This window comes from Bos indicus, chromosome 14, assembly GCF_029378745.1.
Source record: "Bos indicus isolate NIAB-ARS_2022 breed Sahiwal x Tharparkar chromosome 14, NIAB-ARS_B.indTharparkar_mat_pri_1.0, whole genome shotgun sequence".
Taxonomy (NCBI): Eukaryota; Metazoa; Chordata; class Mammalia; order Artiodactyla; family Bovidae; genus Bos; species Bos indicus.
Genome location: NC_091773.1, coordinates 35,987,998 through 36,010,464, shown reverse-complemented (window position 1 = coordinate 36,010,464; position 22,467 = coordinate 35,987,998). Strand labels below are relative to the sequence as shown.

At 43.3% G+C, this 22,467-nt stretch overlaps 1 protein-coding gene and 1 pseudogene across 1 annotated transcript in view; one reads left to right on the top strand and one right to left on the bottom strand.

The window, feature by feature from the left end:
- The first annotated feature begins 2,271 nt into the window (after nt 1-2,271).
- Nucleotides 2,272-22,467, top strand: part of TRPA1 (transient receptor potential cation channel subfamily A member 1) — a 55,550-nt gene continuing 35,354 nt past the window's right edge. The window contains exons 1-4 of the mRNA XM_070802680.1: nt 2,272-2,731; nt 8,127-8,286; nt 10,955-11,130; nt 21,881-21,988. Coding sequence (XP_070658781.1) covers nt 2,624-2,731; nt 8,127-8,286; nt 10,955-11,130; nt 21,881-21,988 — 552 coding nt within the window. The 5' untranslated portion in view covers nt 2,272-2,623. The remainder of the gene's footprint in view (nt 2,732-8,126; nt 8,287-10,954; nt 11,131-21,880; nt 21,989-22,467) is intronic.
- On the bottom strand, nt 18,991-19,723 carry LOC139186915 (ADP-ribosylation factor 4-like; annotated as a pseudogene).

Sequence of the window (22,467 nt, the reverse complement as noted above, 5' to 3'; positions counted from 1 at the left end):
GTCGCTAAGAGTCGGACACGACTGAGTGACTACACTTTCACTTTTCACTTTCCTGCATTGGAGAAGGAAATGGCAACCCACTCCAGTGTTCTTGCCTGGAGAATACCAGGGACAGGGGAGCCTGGTGGGCTGCCGTCTATGGGGTCGCACAGAGTCGGACACGACTGAAGTGACTTAGCAGCAACTACCTACCCTTAAATGCTCTCCAGTGTAGCCTGCAGAGTAAGCAGTCAACAAACCTTTATTCAGTGCCTGCTCTCTGTCAGGTCTTGGGTCCACAGGGCTCTTATGTTAGGCTCTGGAGATTACAGGTGACTATGACAATCCAGAGTGTTTAAAAGAGCACGAGTGCTCAGTCATGTCTGACTTTTTGGGACCCTATGCCTGCCAGGCTCCTCTGTCCATGGAATTTTCCAGGCAAGAATACTGGAGCAGGTTGCCATCCCCTTTTCTGGGGGATCTTCTGAACCCAGGGATCGAACTCCTGTCTCTTGTGTCTCCTGTACTGGCAGGCAGATTCTTTACCACTGTGCCACCTAAGAAGCTCCCCAACTGCCAAAAGAGTGTCAGTTAAATTCAAGACTGTGTAGAGTAATTAGCTTTGGAAGGAAGTTTTTTCTTTCTAAACTTGTGCCAGAAACATAGTGGCAACATGTGGCAAACATACTTTCAGTGGCTATATTATTTGTAGGTAGATGCAAAACTAGCCTCTCTCACAGAGAGTAGACACCTTCCACTCCACAATTACACCAGCCCTGTTGATTAATAACTCAGCACTGGCCCATGAAGATAAGCCTGTTCAAACAGTGCAGAGGGTAAACAAGTGGATACTAGTCATCATGATTTCTTGTATAATCTAACAGTCATTTTATTAGCCCGGCTGAAACACCAGTCCCTGAGGGGATTAGTATTGTTATGCACAGGAAATGGGGCCAGAGGTTCAAAGTGACTTCTAATCCCTCAACCCACTGCTAGGATTTAATCACTCCTCTTTTCTTCCCTAGTAGCTCAGCTGGTAAAAAAAATCTGCCTGCAATGCAGGAGACCGGGTTCGATCCCTGGGTTGGAAAGATCCCCGAGAGAAGGAAATGGCCACCCACTCCAGTACTCTAGCCTGGAGAATTCCATGGACAGAGGAGCCTGGCAGGCTACAGTCCATGGGATCACAAAGAATCAGACACGACTGTGAGACCAACTTTCACTTTCTTTTCTTTTGGAAAGATAAGTTTTTCTAAAAACCTCTCCAGCTCAAAGAGCCTTCTACAATGATGCAGCACAGGAAGCTGAAGCCTGGTGACTTTTAGCTGGGAAAACAAATAAACCTATTCATTTATTTTTGAAATTTGGGTTTGCCAAATGGTATATGAGATCTTAGTACCCCCACCAGTGATCAAACACAGGGCCCTTGCATTGGAAGCCCGGAGTCTTAACCACCGGACTGACAGGGAAGTCTCACAACAAACTTTTTTTTCACTGTGTTGAAATAGGATTTATTTGAAACAGTTTTTTGTTAAAACAAAACAAAACAAAATGTTAAGTTTGGCTTTCAGCACATATCCAGGTCACTGTAATGGCCTTTAGAAATATTAAAATCTTAAACATCAATGAACACTCCAAGTCCTCCTTAAACATAATATGACAAGTTTCACAGTCTAGTACTCTTGAAGGCAAAGTTGTGTCAGATCTCACAATCTTGACATTTTGTGGTGTTTATCATTTAAGAGATAAATGAAACCTTCCCCCCAAACCTGCTGTAAACATCATCATTACCTCAAAACTGTATGTAGTACTATGTGCCAGGAAGAGAGAGAATACAGAGGTCTGTCAATTCTGCATTGCATAGAAATAAAACTCCACTAAAAGCCTTTCATTAAAAAATGTAACAACTTTCTGCTTTGGTTTGCAAGAAGCCAGGACTGATCTCAAAATTGAAAGCCTTAGAACACAATGCCTCTAATTCCAGGGTATTCTTTTGATTTACACCCATTTTACAAGAGTTGATTGTCCCACTTTAAGAATGGTCTGAGTATTGTGATTTTCTTTTTTAAATAAATATATAAATTAAAAAATATTTAAATAATAGAAAAATAAACATCTTCCCAGTGTACCCAGCCACTCTCTTGTCATTCTCTCCCCCGTCCGTCCCGCTGCTCGCCCCTTCCTTTCTCTCTGATTGCAGGACAGGACTGGGGCTCTCAGGGTTTTTATTATGAGTCTAGATTCGGTGGAGACACTCTGATCTGACACCTAGACTCAAGGGTGCGCTGCTGCAGCCGGTTGCGCTTACCGCCCGGGGACACACATGGCGCGGCCTCCCCCTGGCCGCGCGTGGACACGATGGCGCGTCCCCACCCCTGCACGCGCCCCTCCTGCTTCCTGCCCTACAAGTAGCCCGAGCCGGGCAACTCTGGCCAGAAGTCCTCCCGGCCTCACGCAGAGCAAACCTCCTTTCTCCCGGGGACCGCCGTGTGCGGAAGAGCTCTGAGCTCCGGCGCGGACTCCAGCGGCGCCCGCGCCGCTAGCGCCCAGGCCGCGCCCGGCGCCGGCTCACGGCGACTGTCTCGCCCTAGGTGCCCGCGCCCGCGGGGAGCAGCTGCCGCAGGTGGCGTTCGGGGCGTGGTCAATGAGGCGAAGCCTGAGGAAGATGCTGCGCCCCGGGGAGAAGAAGGAGCCCCGGGACTTCGTCTGCCTGGGAGTGGAGGACCACAAGGACAACAGCAATGACTTCAAGGTACCCGGGCGGGCGCTCGCAAGTCCGGGCGCGGGTCGGCTCTTCCTAACTTTACCCTCCTCGACTCGAAGTTTCCTAGCGGGCAGCCCCGGGATGGGAGGACCCGGCCAGGTGAGGGCTGTCTGCTTGGGGTGTGCGTGCGGTCCAGGATGGACCTCGGGAAGTGGGGAACTCGGGGAGCCGCGTTCTTAAAAGGCGCCCGCCAGCAGGTGCCGGCTTTGTCCTTCCTGTTTGCTTGTTTGTTCACCCTGCTCTTGCTTGTGGTGGGCAGCTGCAGCGTGAGGAGATCTACCCCCAAAGTACCGCTAGCATTTGGCCGCAACTGCCTGGTGCCAAAATCGGAACCAGTTTTGGAGTGCGTGCTGTTCTCCTTTTTACAGATTTTATTTAGAACCAAACAACTAGATGGCTGAATCTGGCGGTCGGAGAGCTAGCTGCTCAATAGGAGTTTGGGGTTCTAGAAGCATGCTTGTCTTGCGGAGGGAAATGGAAGCAGAACCTAACAGTGAGGTGTTGCAGGGATTGGAGGACGGGTGGGCAGACTCCTCCAGGGGCTGGGGCAGTCAGTCGGAAGGGACTTTGAGGGAGGAGACCCTTCGAAGCTAGGTAGGTGGTCTTCCGGAGGTCCCAAGGACTAGGATGGGGCTTCTGTTTCTTTTGCGGATTCCAAAGTCGCTTTGACCAAAAGGCTGCACCAGCTCAGGTTGCTGCTGGCTGATGGTGCTAACTGAGGGCGGAGGCTATCGGATGCTCAGAAAACTCATCGCTGGATGCCTCACGTTGTCAGTAGGAGGAAACATCTCTTTTTAAACATTAAAAGAATTAAAAGCTCTCTCCAACGCCACCACAAATGTCTTTGCATGGTGAAACCATTTACACTTGGATTTGCTCATGGAATATATTTTGGAATACTTTCAAAATTAGCCGCTGGAGATGTATCTCATTCTTCTTAGCAGCTTTATAATATTCCCTTGTATGAATGTGTTATGCTTTACCAGACCAGCATGTGTGTGTTTGTTTTGTTGTGCTATTACACACGTGATTGAGTGTCTGTGGGTGTAGATATGGCTTCCTCTGTCTACAGTACCTTAATGAGTATGTTAAAGGCCTAGTAGGATCTAAAGTCACCTATGGGCTTAATTTTGGTAGAAATTGCCAAGTTGCCCTCTAAATAGGTTAGGTGAATAGACAGTGTTTTTAATTCTGCATGTGAGTCAGGCATGCATAGAAAATTACATAAAACCACACACCAGGCCTCCCAAGGTGCATCCAGATTAAATCCAGATTAAATACTTTTCCTCCTCCTTAATATTAGTATAATAACTATGGTCTTTTAGCTTAATACAAAGAACTGAAGTTATAAGTGAATGTCAAACACTAGGATAGCATCTTTGGAATTAACATTAAGGGACTGGAAAAAAATTTTTAATTTTGAAAATCACACCAAATGTACTTTCTTTACTTATCAATGTGGTCTCTGTTTTCTGGAGATAATCAGTGAAGGAATTTTGCAATACAGTGTCTCAAACTTACTTTCTTTGTGTTTTTATTTGTCTTTGTTTAGTTTTCTTGCCTAAATCCAGCAGAAGCATTTATGTTATCTAAGGCTTTTGAAAACCACAGTCAAGCTTGTAGATTGAGGGATTTATACATTTTATTTTGTTACCTGACTTTAAATCATCCTGTAGAAATCTCAGCAGTGAGAATAATTACAAACGAATACATGTAGCACTCTGGAGAGTTCTGAACTCTAAGGATTTCCTCATTAAGAAGACGTGGTGTACAATATTTTCTCCAGCATGCACACACATCTCAGGAATCCTGACAAAATCGAAGTATGGCAGAAAACTTACAAGATTAGAAATGTGGAATATGAATCATCTGACTGATGCTTTTAATCTTTTCCAATGACTTTCTTTCAAGGGAGTTAATACTTTAGCATTGGGCCTTAATTTCTCATTGTTATGGGCTTCCCTGATGGCTTAGACAGTAATGAATCCACCTGCAATACAGGAGACCTGGGTTCAATCCTTGAGTCGGGAAGATCCCTTGGAGGAGGAAATGGCTAACTACTCAGTATTCTCGCCTGGAGAATTCCATGGACAGAGGAGCCTGTCAGGCTACAGTTCATGGGGGGATTGCATCGAGTTGGGCACGACTGAGTGACTAACGCTTACCTTACTTAATTCTCGTAGTTATAATCTCCCATTTGTTAAAATCTCTCATTGTAATAATTTCCTTCCTTTTTGCCCTATACTGCTTATATGTATTTCATTAAAACCACCTAAAACAGGTGTATTTGATACCTCCAGTTTAAAGAACTCAGAATTAGCTTCTTTAAACGTAATAGGAGAACTAACCAATCAATCCTAAAGGAAATCAACCCTGAATATTCATTAAAATATTGAATAATCATTGGTGCTAACGCTGAAGCTCCAATACTCTGGCCACCTGATGTGAAGAGCCAACTCATTGGAAAAGATCCTGATGCTGGGAAAGATTGAGGGCAGGAGAAGAAGGGGGAGGCAGAGGATAAGATGGTTAAGAGAGTGTCACCTACTCAATGGACATGAATTTGAGCAAACTCTGAGAGACGGTGAAGGACAGGGAAGCCTGGCGTGCTGCAGGCCATGGGGTCGCAAAGAGTCAGACACAACTTAGCGACTGAACAACAACAACAAACGTGGTCTAGTCTGTTACATCCTGTATCTAGTCATAGAGTTCAGAACCGGAAAGAATGTGAAGTGACCTGTGACAGCAGAAAACTCTATTGACTGAATGTGTAATAACTTGTCTAGATGACATCCTTGACTTTCAGTACTTTCTTTAAAGAAATCTCTTGGAAGCCTAGGTAACATGCCGTGAACTAAATTCAGACAGCACATCTGATGAGCTTGTATAAAATATTTAGATGCTTTGTTATCATTGTGAACTCAGCAGTACCTCATGAGCCTCTGAACCCAGGCCTGGCTGTCAAAGAGTGTGTAATTGGGTTTGTGTTGACTGCACATCACTGAGTAGACCTGTAAATTGCTCTTTTTGACACTGTGGGGTAGACGAGAGAATTCCTTTATTATTACTGGAAGAACGTATCAATTTCAAGTGCTATAATACTTCCTAATAGAGTCAGGTAAACTTCCTTTGATGGGGTGAGACATTGAAAAAGAGCCTACTTCTGTGAAGAGCTCATTTTAAATCTATTACTGAATATATATAAATTTGGAAATTTCATACCTTGTGAGAATGAATCAAAAGCAGAATATCAACACCTCGAAATTTCACAAGGAAGAGATATACTGTCATCCATGATAAGTCATCTTTAGTGCAGTTATAATAAAGAATATAAAGAGCATGAAGAAAACAAATCTTAGAGAAAATTTAGATATTCTAGAAAGTTCTTTCTCCCCCCTGACGTCAGTGGACATTAATGTCTGTTTGGAATCATACTTTTCCAGGCCAGTGACAACTGCCAACTATGCCCAAAACTTATGGAACTTGTCCTGCAAAGTTTGTTTTTATGATCTGGAAACTTTATCACACAGTTTCTCTATCACAACTTCAGTCTCCACTGTATGTTGGATTTTTGGCATTCATCACTCAGACAAAATCTGTATTCCATATACCTTCCATTCAAATTCTAACTTCGTTCCTTACTGTGTGCCTTTGGGTAAACAATGTAACCTCTCAGTGTCTTGATCTTTGGTGGTAAGTAAGTACACAGACAGTAGAAACAGTGAGAGACTTTAATTTTTGGGGGCTCCAAAATCCCTGCAGATGGTGACTGCAGCCATGAAATTAAAAGACACTTGCTCCTTGGAAGAAAAGCCACAACAAACCTAGATAGCATATTAAAAAGCAGAGATACTACTTTGCCAACAAAGGTCCATCTAGTCAAAGCTATGGTTTCTCCAGTAGTCATGTATGGATGTGAGAGTTGGACTATAAAGAAAGCTGAGTGCCAAAGAATTGATGCTTTTGAACTGTGGTGTTGGAGAAGATTCTTGAGAGTCCCTTGGACTGCAAGATCAGACCAGTCCATCCTAAAGGAAATCAGTCCTGAATATTGATTGGAAGGGCTGATGCTGAGGCTGAAGCTCAAGTTCTTTGGTCACCTGATGTGAAAAACTGACTCTGACTGGAAAAGAGTATTGGAAAAGACTCTGATGCTGGGAAAGATTGAAGGCAGGAGGAGAAGGGGATGACAGAGGATGAGATGGTTGGATGGCATCACCAACTTGATGGACATGAGTTTGAGCAAGCTCTGGGTGTTGGTGATGGACAGGGAAGCCTGGAATGCTGCAGTCCATGGGGTCGCAAAGAGTCGGACATGGTTGAGCAACTGAACTGAACTGAACTAAACTAAATGTTAGCCCTTCCTGCCTGCAGAGAACCATGAGGCACTGCACCTGACCTGACTTGGCCTGGTTCAGAATCCAAGTCATCAAAAGAGGGGGGATAGTTCATTCCCAGAGGAGAGTGGGCAGCTGTTCAAGATAACTGACCAAGAGACTTACATCACCATCCTTCAGTATGATTCTATCTCCATTACTTAGGAACACATTGTATGGGAATTGACTATCAGCAGAAAGGCCAAAGAAAGGACAGTAATTTAGCTTCTACTCTTACTCCTTGCATTCACGAAAATCTTTTTTCATCAACTAGAATCCCTTATGCTGTGGTTTCAGTACATTTTTCACCTAGAAGAGACAATGCCTCTATGTTTTCACTCTACTTATTTTCTTCTCAGCTCGCATCTATTACATTTACTTCCAAACTCTTCTCAAGGCCTTTATTTCTACAGCATATACAGGTTTGGCATCAGAAAATCAAATTATTTATTTAATGTGCTTATCAATGTAAAAGCATTTGCAGACCTGGGTTCCATCCTTGGGTCAGGAAGATCTCCTGGAGAAGGGAATGGCTACCCACTCCAGTGTTCGTGCCTGGAGAATTCCATGGATAGAGGGGGTTGGCGGACTACAGTCCAGGGGGCCTCAAAGAGTCACACATGACTGACTAACACTTTCACTTTCTTTCTATATGTCTAAGAATCAGCCAGGCAATTAAGGAGACACAGGTTCGATTCCTAGGTTCAGAAGATCTCCTGGAGTAGGAAATGGCTACCCACTCCAGTATTCTTGCCTGGAAAAACCCATGGACAGAGGAGCCTGGCGGGCTACAGTCCGTAGGGTCACAACGAGTCAAACACAACTGAGCATGTATGTTCTGGGGCATGCTCTATATGTCTAAACATTTTGTGTTCTTCAGAAAAAAAAATTATTTACTTTATCATAAGCACAAGAACTAGCTTGGATGATAATCCTTTGACAATGAACTTATTATACTAAGTTTTATATATGCTTATTTAAGGTAACAATTTTGTATATACTTCTAGGTGGTGTTCGAGGGAAACAAATGCGGTTTACAAAACTTTGTGAAGAAACAAAAGAGATTTAAAAAATATGATGATGTGAATGCCTCACCTTTGCACCATGCTGCAGAAGAAGGTCAAGTGGAGCTGATGGAGATGATTGTCAATGAATCCTCCTGTGAAGGTAACAGAACTTTACAGCTAGTGCTATGTATTTCATCATCTCATTAGACTCATTTGGAAAGAGTGGAATGAAGTGATTCTGGAGGGTTGATTAGTTCCAGATTATAAAGGGCCTGAATGTCTCACTCAGGAATGTGGTCTTTCCTCCAGCCAGTGCCCTTCAATCTTTTCCACAGAAATACTGCAGAGGACGGTGCAAGGATCTGGGGCAGCCCACTGCCAGTGCAGATTTTCTTTGCAATTGCATGATAGATCATAAAAATTAATGTGTATTTCATGTATTCTTATATACTGTTTCCACTGAGGTCATCACATACTTAAATTGCTTGCTTGAAGTATGCACATGCTAAGTCACTTCAGTTGTGTCTGTCTCTTTGGGACCCTGTGGACTATGGCCCACCAGGCTCCTCTGTCCATGGGATTCTCCAGGCGAGAATAGTAGAATGGCTAGCCATTTCCTTCTCCAGGGGATTTTCCCGACCCAGGGATCGAACGCGAATCTCTTATGTCTCCTGCATTGGCAGGTGGGTTCTTTACCTCTAGTGCCACCCTTATCGTGTCAATAAAATTGACACCCCAAGAAGATGTCACATCCTCCCCAGCCTTGTGCCCCCAGCCTTCTCTGAGAAACTCAGCTGTAGTTGATAAGGAAGCAGGATGACACAGAGATTTAAGCAGTGAGGTGGTGTAATAAGACCATTATTATTTAAGGTAAGATGAAGGTCAGTTAAAAAGCTATTTTAGTAGTAAAGAGAAGTTGAGCATCCACTAGGGTTTTGAGATTGGAATAAGGAGAAAGGGAGAGATTCAGGGGCTATTTCACATGTAGAGTGGAAAGTGCTTGATAAAGATTGAATGCAAGGAGTAAGTGATGAAAAGGTGTACTGATGTTGACATTCTTAATTTAGGAATTAGATTAATAGTCTAGCCATCTGGAAAAGAAGGTTTATAAGAAAACAGAAGAAAAGTGAATGTGAGGAAATAATTTAAATATGGTCATACTGAGTTTAAAAGGCCCAGGGGACATCCACTTGAAAATTTCTAGTAGACTTGTAGCCTAATACCTTGTATCTAGTAGACCAAAAATATAGAAGGAAAGGGTCACACTACAGGGCCAGTATTGCATAGGAAGTAGCTCAAATTGTGTAAATGAATGAAAATCCTTTAGAAGACCATAGAATTGCCATTGAAGGTGGCTAAGGGTAAAACACCAATGCTCAGGGTCAGAGGGCAGAGGAAAAGCCAGAAAAACAATGGTGAAGACAGTGATGCATGAGATTGATGGCACATGAGCCAAGGGAGAGATTAGTTAGAAGGATCAGGTACCACAGAGAGATAACATAGAAAGGAGACACAATAACCTTGACATTAGAAGGCCTCCTGACCTCTGTAAAAGTGATTTATGAAAAGCAATGGTGGTAAAAGCCAAATTCAAGTTATTTAATTGATGAGTTGGAGTTTGTAAGTTTTGGCCATGGTTTCATGAGGTTTGGTGCTAAATGAAATGCTGAGTGTGGTGCTTTGTCTTGATCAGACAGAATGGTCAAGGGATGTGTGTGAGTATGTGAGAGAGAGAGAGTATGTGTGTGTGTGAGTGTGTGTGTGTGTGTGTGGTTGAGAATGAGGCACTGGAGTGACTGAGAGAAGATAGTGGGGAGATAAATGTTAAAAAGGAGAGAAATGAGAAATATGGCTGCAGCAGGATTCCAGGCATTGTAGGTGGTCCTTAAGTCATATTTATGAATGAGCTCTTTTCCCTTCTCTTCAGACATAAAAATATACTACCACCAATTAAAATGGTTGATAAAGCAGATGGTAGCGTCTATTTTAGAGCAGATATAAAGTAAATCCTGTAGTGTCAAAGGGCATGCTAATCACAGGGTAAATAATACAATGATATATTGTAGAAGTATGTCAAAATCATGTATGGCATCAAGGTGCACAAGCTCTAATTCTAGTCTTGTGTTTGTTAGTGGTGCATCTTTTTTCTCACTAACATTTTTTTGAACCATTGCTAAAGGCCAAACACCCCATTAAGATCTTTAAGGACATGATTTGATATTCTTCTCCTAAGAATATTGCAAGGTGTACCTATCTGTTACACTCCTTTCTCTTCCTCCCTCCCCTCTTTCCTTCCTTCCACCAAATTTGAATATGAGAAAGCTGAGATTCAAAGAGCTAAGTCAGCTTACAGAGCTCTTACTGGCTGCATAATGTTGGCAAGATTTTGAACCTCTCTAGTCCTCATCTTTCTGAAAAATGGTCACGGCCCCTTGTGAGCTATTAGAGGGTTGGATGATATAATGGTTGCGTGGAACTTAGAGTTGCCTGGTGTAGAGTTGTTACTTTTATATAAGCTCAATGCTTTGCAACAAATCCCCCAATTCATAGCACAGATAAAAGCATGTAGCAATAGGAAGACCTATTTCCTATGGATCCTACAGATTGACAGCTAACTCATTTGACAAAGTCAGTGCCATCACTGACATGCAGCCCCGAAGGTGTCTGTTAGATGTTTTTGAGAACTGAAGCTATCTTTTTATTTCTCCTAAAGAAGGTGAAGCCTCTACCATGGGACTGAGCACCGAGCTTTGCAGTAAATAGGCATGCAGTAGGTGCCGAGTACAGTCCAAGCAACGTCTCACCTGTATTTTGCTGTCTTTTTCTAGTACTGAATGTGATGGATGATTATGGAAATACCCCACTGCACTGGGCCGCAGGAAAAAACCAGGTGGAAAGTGTTAAGTTTCTTCTTCGCAAAGGAGCCAACCCAAACCTCCGAAACTGCAGCATGATGGCCCCGCTGCATGTGGCTGTGCAGGGCGGGTACAATGACGTGATGAAGGTGAGCTTGCTGGTGGTCCCCAGGCCGAGCAACGTAGCATGGGCCGGGCCTCAGGTCCAGCTATGTCTGCTTCGTCCAAAAGGCCAACCTCGGCTGCCAGGGCCAACAACATGTGATGATTTTAAAGTTGGCTTTTCTTCTGACCAAAACCATCTCCATAGTGATCGTGATGATGATGACGTGAAGAATAATAAGCACCATCTTATTTTCTTGATTAGTTCTTATGTATCAGCTACCAGCCTTTTTCTGTGTTTAGGAGCCTTCTGTGTTTTTGGTTTTTAAATCCCCATTTTAAAAAATCTATAAAATAAGACCATTATTATCCCCATTTCATAGCTGAGGAAACTGAGGAAGAGAGTGAATTAAATAACGTGCTTAGTTAGTGCGTAAGAGTTAGGAGGCGAAAGCAAGAGTTAGGAAATTTGTCTTCATTTTTATGTTTCTCAAGTCAGGGTTTTACTGCTTTTACCTGGCTGATTGAATGCTTCAAAAAAAGGAGGTGACCAGTGCCTCCATGAAGAGAGGAAATATAATTAGGATTTATTGTTTTTGTGAGAGTCAGTGACAGGCCTTAGTGGATGGCATGTCTTAACAGAAGACATAATCATAATATGGGGAAATTTCTTAGTATTTTTTTAAGAGAGTGAATTGGGTCAAATAGAGGAAGCCTTGAGAAACGCAGTTTACAAATGAATTATATTCTAGAAATTCATTTCTGAGGTAGGTAATTTGGACCTTGCAGTAAATTTTCCTTTAGGAAAAACGTTGCGAAGGATGACATGGCTGTTGTGTCACAGTTCTGGCTGCTATCACAGAAAACCACAGACCCAGTGGCGTGAACAACAGCTGTCTCTCACAGCTGTGGAGGCTGGGTTGTCCGAGATTGAGGCACTGGTGGATTTGATATCTGGTAAGGGCCTGATTCCTGGTTCATAGGCGGCCTTTGTCTCTCTGTGTCTTCATGTTGAGGAAGGAATGAGAGCTTTCTGGGCTTTCGTTTATAAGAGTGCTAATCCCACTCGTGAGGGTTCTGCCTTCATGACCTAGTTCAGTTCAGTTGCTTAGCCGTGTCCGACTCTTTGCAGCACAATGGACTGCAGCACACCAGGCTTCCCTGTCCTTCACCAACTCCTGGAGCTTGCTCAAACTCATGTCCAGTGAGTGGGTGATGACATCCAACCATCGCATCCTCTGTCGGCCCCTTCTCTTCCTGCCTTCAGTCTTTCCCAGCATCAGGGGCTTTTCAAAGGAGTCAGTTCTTCCATTAGATGGCCAAAGTTTTGAAGTTTCAGCTTCAGCATCAGTCCTTTCAATGAATTTTCAGGACTGATTTTCTTTAGGATGGACTGGCTGGATCTCCTTGCAGTCCAAGGGACTCTAAAGAGTGTTCTCCAAGACCGCAGTTCAAAAGCGTCAATTCTTCGGCACTCATCTTTCTTTATAGTACAACTCTCACATCCATACATGACTACTGGAAAAACCATAGCTTTGACTAAACAGACTTGTTGGCAAAGTAATGTCTCTGCTTTTTAATATACTGTCTAGGTTGGTCATAGCTTTTCTTCCAAGGAGCATGCATCTTTTAATTTCATGGCTGTAGTCACCATCTGCAGTAATTTTTGGAGCCCCCAAAAATAAAGTCTCTCACTCTTTCCCCATCTATTTGCCATGAAGTGATGGGACCGGATGCCATGATCTTAGTTTTCTGAATGTTGAGTTTTAAGCCAGCTTTATCACTCTCCTCTTTCACTTTCATCAAGAGGCTCTTTAGTTCTTCTTTGCTTTCTGCCATAAGGGGTCATCTGCATATTTGAGGTTATTGATATTTCTCCCAGCAATCTTAATTCCAGCTTGTGTTTCATCCAGCCCAGCATTTTGCATGATGTACTTTGCATATAAGTTACATAAGCAGGGTTACAATATACAGCCTTGACTTACTCCTTTCCTGATTAGGAGCCAATCTGTTGTTCCATGTCCAGTTATAACTGTTGCTTCCTGATCTGCATGCAGATTTCTCAGGAGGCAGGTCAGCTGGTCTGGTATTCCCATCTCTTTAAGAATTTTCCATGGTTTGTTGTGATCTACACAGTCAAAGGCTTTGGCATAGTCAATAAAGCAGAAGTAGGTGTTTTTCTGGAACTCTCTTGCTTTTTCAGTGATCCAACGGATGTTGGCAATTTGATCTCTGGTTCCTCTGCCTTTTTTAAATCCAGCTTGAACATCTGGAAGTTCACGGTTCAGGTACTGTTGAAGCCTGGCTTGGAGAATTTTGAGCATTACTTTGCTAGCGTGTGAGATGAGTACAATTGTGTGGTAGTTTGAGCATTCTTTGGCATTGCCTTTCTTTGGGATTGGAATGAAAACTGACTTTTTCTGGTCCTGTGGCCACTGCTGAGTTTTCCAAATTTTCTGGCATATTGAGTGCAGCATTTTCACGGCAACATCTTTAAGGATTTGAAAGAGCTCAGCTGGAATTCCATCATCTCCACTAGCTTTGTTCTTAGTGATGCTTCCTAAGGCCCACATGACTCCACTTTCCAGGATGTCCGGCTCTAGGTGGGTGATCACACCATCGTGGTTATCTGGGTCAGGAAGATCTTTTTGGTATTGTCCTTCTGTGCATTCTTCCCACCTCTTCTTAATATCTTCTGCTTCTTTTAGGTCCATACCATTTCGGTCCTTTATTGTGCCCATCTTTGCATGAAATGTTCCCTTAGTATCTCTAATTTTCTTGAAGAGATCTCTAGTCTTTCCCATTCTATTGTTTTCTTCTACATCTTTGCATTGATCACTGAGGAAGGCTTTCTTATCTCTCCTTGCTATTCTTCAGAACTCTGCATTCGGATGGGTATATCTTTCCTTTTCTCCTTTGCTTTTTGCTTCTCTTCTTTTCTCAGCTATTTGTAAGGCCTCCTGAGACAGCTATTTTGCCTTTTGCATTTCTTTTTCTTTGGGATGGTCTTGATCACTGGCTACTGTACAATGTCACTAAACTCTGTGCATAGTTCTTCAGGCACTCTGTCTATCAGATCTAATCCCTTGAATCTATGTGTCACTTCTACTGTATAATTGTAAGGGATTTGATTTAGGTCATACCTGAATGGTCTAGTGGTTTCCTCTACTTTCTTCAATTTAAGTCTGAATTTTGCAATAAAGAGTTCATGATCTGAGTCACAGTCAGCTCCCAGTCTTGTTTTTGCTGATTGTATAGAGCTTCTCCATCTTTGGCTACAAAGAATATAATCAATCTGATTTTGGTGTTGACCATCTGGTGATGTCCATGTGTAGAGTCTTGTCTCATGTTGTTGGAAGAGGGTGTTTGCTATAACCAGTACATTTTCTTGGCAAAACTCTGTTAGCCTTTGCCCTGCTTCATTTTGTACTCCAAGGCCTAATTTGCCTGTTACTTCAGGTATCCCTTGACTTCCTACTTTTGCATTCCAGCCCCCTATAATGAAAAGGACATCTCTTTTGGTGTTAGTTCTAGGAGGTCTTATAGGTTTTCATAGAACCATTCAACCTCAGCTTCTTCAGCATTACTGGTTGGGGCATAGACTTGGATTACTGTGATATTGAATGGTTTGCCTTGGAAAGGAACAGAGATCAATCTGTCATTTTTAAGACTGCACCCAAAAACTATGTTTCTTCTCTTGACTTATGAGGCTACTCCATTTCTTCTAAGGGATTCTTGCCAACAGTACTAGATATAATGGTCATCTGAGTTAAATTCACCCATTTCAGTCCATTTTAGTTCACTGATTACTAAAATGTCGATGTTCATTCTTACCATCTCCTCTTTGACCATTTCCAATTTGCCTTGACTAATGGACCTAACATTCCAGGTTCCTATGCAATGTTTTTTTTTTATAGCATCGGACTTTACTTCCATCACTGGTCACATCCACAACTGTGTGTTGTTTTTGTTTTGGCTCCATCTCTTCATTCTTTCTGCAGTTATTTCTCCACTCTTCTCCAGTAGCATATTGGGCACCTACTGACCTCGGGAGTTCATCTTTCAGTATCATATCTTTTTGCCTTTTCATACTGTTCACGGGGTTCTCAAGGCAAGAATACTGAAGTGGTCTGCCATTCCCTTCTCCAGTGGACCACATTTTGTCAGAACTCTCCACCACGACCTGTCTGTCTTGGGTTGCCCTACGGCATGGTTCATAGTTTCATTGAATTAGACAAGGCTGTGGTCCATGTGATCAGTTGGATTCATTTTCTGTGGTTGTGGTTTTCATTCTGTCTGCCCTCTGAGGGATAAGGACAAGAGGCTTATGGAAGCTTCCTAATGGGAGAGACTGACTGTGGGGGAAACTGGGTCTTGTTCTGATGGGTGGGGCCATGCTCAGTAAATCTTTAATCCAATTTTCTGTTGATGGGCGGGGCTGTGTTCCCTCCCTGTTGTTTGACCTGAGAGCAAACTATGGTGGAGGTAATGAAGACAATGGCAACCTCCTTCAAAAGGTCCCGTGCATGCTCTGCCACACTCAGTGCACCATCCCCGCAGCAGGCCACCACCGACCCACACCTCTGCCAGAGACTCCTGGCCACTCAGAGGCAAGTCTGGGTCAGTCTCTTGTGAGGTCACTGCTCCTTTCTCCTGGGTCCTGGTGTGCAGAAGGTTTTCTCTGTGCCCTCCAAGAGTCTGTTTCCCCAGTCCTGTGTAAGCTGTGGCGGCTCTATGGTAGGGTTAATGGCAACCTCTTCCAAGAGGACTTATGCAATACCCAGGTCTGCTGCACCCAGAGCCCCTACTCTGGTGGCAAGGCACTGCTGACCCGTACCTCTGCAGAAGACACTCGGACAGTCAGAGGCAAGTATGGCTCAGTCTCTGTGGGGTCTCCTGGTGTACACAAGGTTTTGTTTGAGCCCTCCGAGTGTCTCTGGTAGGTATGGGGTTTGATTCTAAACAGAATTTCACCCCTCCTACCATCTTGCTGAGGCTTCTCCTTTGCCCTTGGACGTGTGGTATCTTTTTTTGGTGGGATCCAACATTCTCCTGTCAATGGTTGTTCAGCAGTGAGTTGTAATTTTGGAGTTCTCACAGGAGAAGATGAGCGCACGTCCTTCTACTCCATCTTGTAGACCTACTGCTAAGTCGCTTCAGTTGTGTCCGACTCTGTGTGACCCCATAGACGGAAGCCCACCAGGCTCCCCCATCCCTGGGATTCTCCATGCAAGAACACTGGAGTGGGCTGCCATTTCCTTCTCCGATGCATGAAAGTGAAAAGTGAAAGGGAAGTCACTCAGTCACGTCTGACTCTTAGTGACCCCATGGACTGCAGCCTACCAGGCTCCTCCGTCCATGGGATTTTCCAGGCAAGAGTACTGGAGTGGGGTGCCATTGCCTTCTCCGTTGTAGACCTAAGCACTTCCCAAATGCCCCTCCTCTTAATACCACACTGGGGATTAGGATTTCGATATATGAATTTTGAGGGACAAAAACATTCAGTTTATCACACCACATCCAAACCTACTCAGCCTATAATATACCAACAATACCTCAGGGGTGTCCATGAATTCCATGCTTCCTTAGTTCAGACCCCTTCCTCTCAGCCCCCTGAGTCCTTGGCTCCTGTAAGCCAGGCAGAGAGGGTGTGAGAGGAGCCCCCTCTCCACTCTCCCCTTGTGCCCTGTATGTAGCCTTGCCATAATCCTTAGCACAGGGTACCGCAATCAAATGTTCACATGCTCATTTCCCGCTCTGACTGCTTATACTGGAAGAAGACACTGTGTGTGACTAATGGAACATCTCCAGTCCTCAGCATTGCTGCTAAATGATGGCTTTTGAATGAATAAATTAGTAACTAGGCGTCCTGGCTGAAGGGCAAGGGGAGAGTTTAAGTATCTGTGCCTAAGAAGACAAGTCAGAACAGCCCCTTGCAGAGGTTATTGGAGAGGCCTTTGGCAATAGGCTGTCAGTTTCTGTCGATGTCTGCGTTATTCATGAGCCTGATGCTACTTCTGTATCATCTGTGCTGGGCCACCAGTGAGTGCGGACCCCTCCCCCCGAGAGATGCCACGTTTCCCCAATGAACTCTTGTGCTTCCTCTGAAGGCTCTTTTCAAGAACAAATGCCCATTGACTTAATTAATCTCACCTCTGAAAGTGTGATTTGGGAACTCAAAGGCAGGTTACAGTTGAAAGCTACTGTTAACTAGAAATCAAATCTTCAGGCTAACAAATACAGAAGGATAGGTATCACACTGAAATAGAAGAAAGTCTAGAAATAAACCCATAACTGATTTACAAACTAGATGGTGGGTATAACAGATTTTCCTTTGACACCAGAACAAGAAAAAAAAAAAATAGGGTTGTAAGGGAACTGAAATTAGTTGTCTCTCCTTTGCTTAGTCTTACCAACCATCACTTCATCAAAAGATGTTTTCAAGCCCTTTTGCTTCACCAGAGAAGAAGGAGAAGGAATTTAGGAGGGTCTCTCTGTGTGCTTGCATCCTCAGGGCCTGCCTGTCCCATTTATACCACCTACAGTCCACCAGGTTCCCTCTGTCCATGGAATTCTTCAGGCAAGAACACTGGAGTAGATTGTCATTCCCCTCTCCAGGGGATCTTCCTGACCCAGGGGATTGTACCCGGGTCTCCTGCATTGCAGGCAGATTATTTACCTTGTGAGCCACAGGGAAGCCCTATTTATAATACCAGCTTTTGCCAATTTCAGTCTCCATTATCCAGCCTTCCCCCAAACCTTCCACAGCTGCCTTGTGGTTGTAAAGTAAACAACTGTTACCCATGTGTGACCTTGTGTGACCTCAAGTTCTTACACACATACCACTGGTGTGCATAGTGTTTCCTGGGGCACATTGGACCGGGGTTGGGGGCTGGCCTTGCTTCTCGGTAGCCTGCAGGTCTTAGTTCTTGGCTTAACCCCAAAGGATACAGTTGGACCTCCCATGAGGCTTCCTGGATTCTCATCACAGGGATCTCTGGAGGTCTCACCTGCCAGCCTCCAGACTTGTCTGGTCATGACTGAGCTTGAACTAGACACACAGTTTATTGTTTTTTTTTTTAATGTTTTTTTTTTATCATTTTATTAGGAATAATTCCAAATGGGTTATGAAGAAAACTTATTCATTGAGTTTGATGAGTTTTCCAAAAACTCTTAATGAAGATATGTTCACCAATAAACAATAAAACATCAGCAGAACTATCATATACTGGGCAAAGAGTCAGGCTGATACCAAAAGCAACATGCAACATAAAAAAGATACAATATAAAGGAAGACAGTCTGCTGAGGATTAAAAATCATCTCCATATGCACTCTTTGCATCTAGCACAGAACTAATTATCAAATCCAAACCACACAAAAGTAAGCTTGGCTGATGGAAGCCAGGAGTCAATAAAAATGGAGGGAGAAATTGAAGTTCCTCAGTGCAAGATCTGAATAGTGTTTTAGAGCATTTCCCTGGCTGGTACAAGCAGTATTAAAAAATCTTTTTGGTAAGGGGGAAAAATAAATTCAAATGGAATGCTACAATTTTTAAAATCAGCAGACTGTCCCAGGAATGATAAAGGTATCATTAAAGTAGCAGGGGGTAACTTTAAAACATTATTCCTTGTGGGCTCAAAAAAAAAAAAAAAAAAAAAATTCAAAATGGATTTATTTAAAAGGTGTCACATTAGCTACCTCCAGGCATTTAGGCTTAAGCGAAGTAAGAGGACACTTTTTTCCCCCAAGTTAAGGAGAATCTCTTTAAAACCAAGCATATTGCTAAATGGCAACATTATACTTGGTAAACAATAATTGGCAACAAAATAAGTTTAAACGCAATAATATTCTGCCCAAACCAGTCCCAGATACTGTTTAATAACCAAGATGCAAACTAATTTTGTTGTAACAAGCCTAGACCAATTCTATCAAACATGTCCTTGGTTAGATATCCAGCTTCATTTAACGTTTTGAAAGCTCATTTGACAGCCAGTCAAGTCCCTCATACAGACTGGTTCCTTGTGTAGCCCAAGTGGCTTGAACATACCATGTTCTGTTAAGAAGGGACTGAAGACTAATTTATCTGTCCAATTTCACTAATGGCCATAGCATTCGGCAAGTCCTGTTTGTTCGCAAAAAGCAGCAACACTGCATCTCGCAACTCATCTTCCTGAAGCATTTTCTGCAGCTCTTCTGCTCCTTCCTGAATTCTTTCACGATCATTGCTATCTACCACAAAAATAAGACCCTGGGTATTTTCAAAGTAATGTCTCCAGAGAGGCCTAATTTTATCTTGACCACCAATATCCCATACTTTGAAACAAATGTTCTTATATTCTACTGTTTCCACGTTAAAACCAATGGTAGAAATGGTGGTGACTATCTCCCCTAACTTCAGTTTATACAGAATGGTCGTCTTGCCAGCAGCATCCAACCCAACCATCAAAATGCGCATCTGCTGCTTGCCGAAGAGGCGGGAGAAGAGGGAGGAGATGGTGAGGGGCATGGCGGTAGTGACACTTGGAATGGGCAGGAGCAAAAGGGGTTTGGGGCGTCCCCGGACCTTCTCCTTTTACGCTCCCAGAAAACTCAGCGAGAAAAGAGCTGCTGAGGAAGAAAGACGGCTGCGGGGACGGTTCGCTAGCCGGCGTGTCCGAAGAAGCTCCCGGCCAGCGGGGTGAGGGCCTGCTCCGCGACTGGCGGGGCAGCTCCGGCTCCGGCGTTAAATCTTTCGCTGTGCCACGTCACGAGGCAGCCGCGGCGACTACTGCAGCGGCCCGGCCCCTCCAACGCGGCCAGATTCGCGTCACCGCCGCCCCTTCCCCCTGCGCTTCCGGGCGCTTCCCCACACACAGTTTAGTTGCACTCTCTGGGCCCCCTGCCACCTACACTTTAACACAGCTTTAGGAAAGACTGCTAGTGGCAGTGAGAAGAAACACCCTAATAGAGGCTCCAGATCTAGGAGCTGTGATTCTAAGAGGGCAGAGATAAAAAAAAAAAACAAAAAACCTCTTCTTGTGGACTTGGGTAGATTACTTCACATGCGAATCAATCCAGACTTTGTTAAGAACAGAAGGCGATGCCTCAGGTCCATTGACTGAACTGTGTGTTCTTATTTTCCTTCATCCATAATCGTCCTGTGTGTTCTTATGGCCTAAAATTCCAGTGTGATTTTCCTTTATGAGAAGAGCTGATTAGTAAGCCTGATTCATCTGCTGACGTATCAGGACACATTCTATTAACTAGCAGCTCTGTGTGTCTTCTTTTGTAAGTCAGAGTTTTTAGGAAACAGCTTGTTTAATAAATTCTTTCTTAGTTGTGAGCACATGATATAATTTTATCAGAGTCTTGCTGCAAAAGAAAAGGTCTTTAGCAGGCTAATTCAGAGATTTCTCTTTTGAGGGAGACATTTATGTAAGAAAAATTTTGTTAGAAGAAAACTAGTTCAAGATCAATAGATTCTTAGCCAATAATCAGCTGTGAGTCAGCCAGATGAAGGGGTAACAGGTCTTCAATTAAATCCCATTAGAAAAATTGCTTAACCATTTTAGCAGGAATTCTCATTTCTTATGTCGGAGAAAGAGTTTCTGGTTCCAGACTAAGTTTGAACCGATTGAGTTAAGCTATATCTCTGTTACATGAGACTCTTCTTTCCTGGAAGGAACGGGGTTTTAATGGACATTTCCCAGAATACTTGCAATCTGGGTCAAAGAAAAATGTCCAGATGGGAAAAGGAAACAGTTCCCTCCCATGTTTGCTTCCCACTCCCTTTCTCTCTTCTCTCTCTCCTTCTCCTTTCTTACATTCCTCCCTTATCACCACCCACACATTCTCAATTTATTTTTTGGCTCCATCAATTTATTTTTGGTAGATATTAGTTAATCTCATATATTAAAATCACATATCTGGAATCTAGAAAAATAGTACAGATGATACTATTTGCAAAGCAGAAATGGAGATGCAGATGGAGAAAACAAAGGTATGGACACCAAAGGGGGAGTGAAAAGTGAAAGTGAAGTCGCTCAGTTGTGGCCGACCCTGTGACGCCATGGACTGTAGGCCACCAGGCTCCTTGGTCCATGGCATTTTCCAGGCAAGAATACTGGAGTGGGTTGCCATTTACTTCTCCAGGAGATCTTCCCGACCCAGGGATTGAACCCAGGTCTCCTGCATTGCAGGCACATACTTTACCGTCTGAGCCACCAGGGAAGTCCAAGGGGGGGAAGAGGGTAAGATAAATTGGGAAACTGGGATTGACATATATACACTATTATGTATAAAATAGATAACTAATGAGAGCCTGCTGTATAGCACAGGGAACTCTACTTAATGCTCTGTGGACACCTAAATGGGAAGGAAAGCCAAGGGAGAGGGGATATATGTGTATAGCTGATTCACTTTGCTGTACAGCAGAAACTAACAGAATGTTATAAATAAAGCAACTATACTCCAGTAAAAATTATATACATATATATAGCTTACTTAATACAAGTGAAAAATATTTAGTGAGCAATGTTAACTAGTATTTACGATTTTTAGTCTATTTTCAATTCTACAACTCCATGTTGGCTTAATTTATGACCTATAGAAATTGCCATTATTTCATCTATATGAGAAATTTTTGTAGTACCCACTAGGTACAAGGTTTTATGTCAGATTTCACGGGAGACTGATGGAAAAGATGAATAAGGACATGGTTCCTGGTACTGAAAGCTTAACATCCAGTGGAAGACAAATACCCTATTTGAAAACCTGCAGGTTAACTTTTGACTGACTGTTCCCTCTTTTAAATGTAGGTCTTGATTGAGCACAGCAGTACTGATGTTAATCTGGAAGGAGAAAATGGAAACACAGCTCTGATAATCACATGTTTCACAGACAACAGTGAAGCCATGCAGCTTTTGGTTTGTATTTTATTTATATTTTTTCCTGTTTTCTTTATCCTTTAGTACAACATGAATTTTTGTTCTTTAAAACAGCTTTCAGGGACTTCCCCGGTGGTTCAGTGGTTAAGACCCCATGTTTCCAATGCAGGGGACACAGGTTCGATCCCTGGCCAGGGAACTAAGGTCCCACGTGCCATGTGGTGTGGCCAAAAAATAAAAAATAAACAAAACTATTTTCAGTTTCTCTTTTAGCAAAATATAAAATGTAGAAAGTGTGTCAGAAAAAAAATAGTTCTATGAGTTTGAGTACATGTTCACACCCCTTAGAGCTTCCTTGATGGCTCAGCACATAAAGAATCTGGCTGCAATGCAGGTCACTAGGGTTCAGTCCCTGGGTCAGGAAGATCCCCTGGAGGAGAGCAACGCAAGCCACTCCGATATTCTTGCCTGGAGAATCCCATGGACAGAGGAGCCTGGTGGACTGTAGTCCTTGGGGT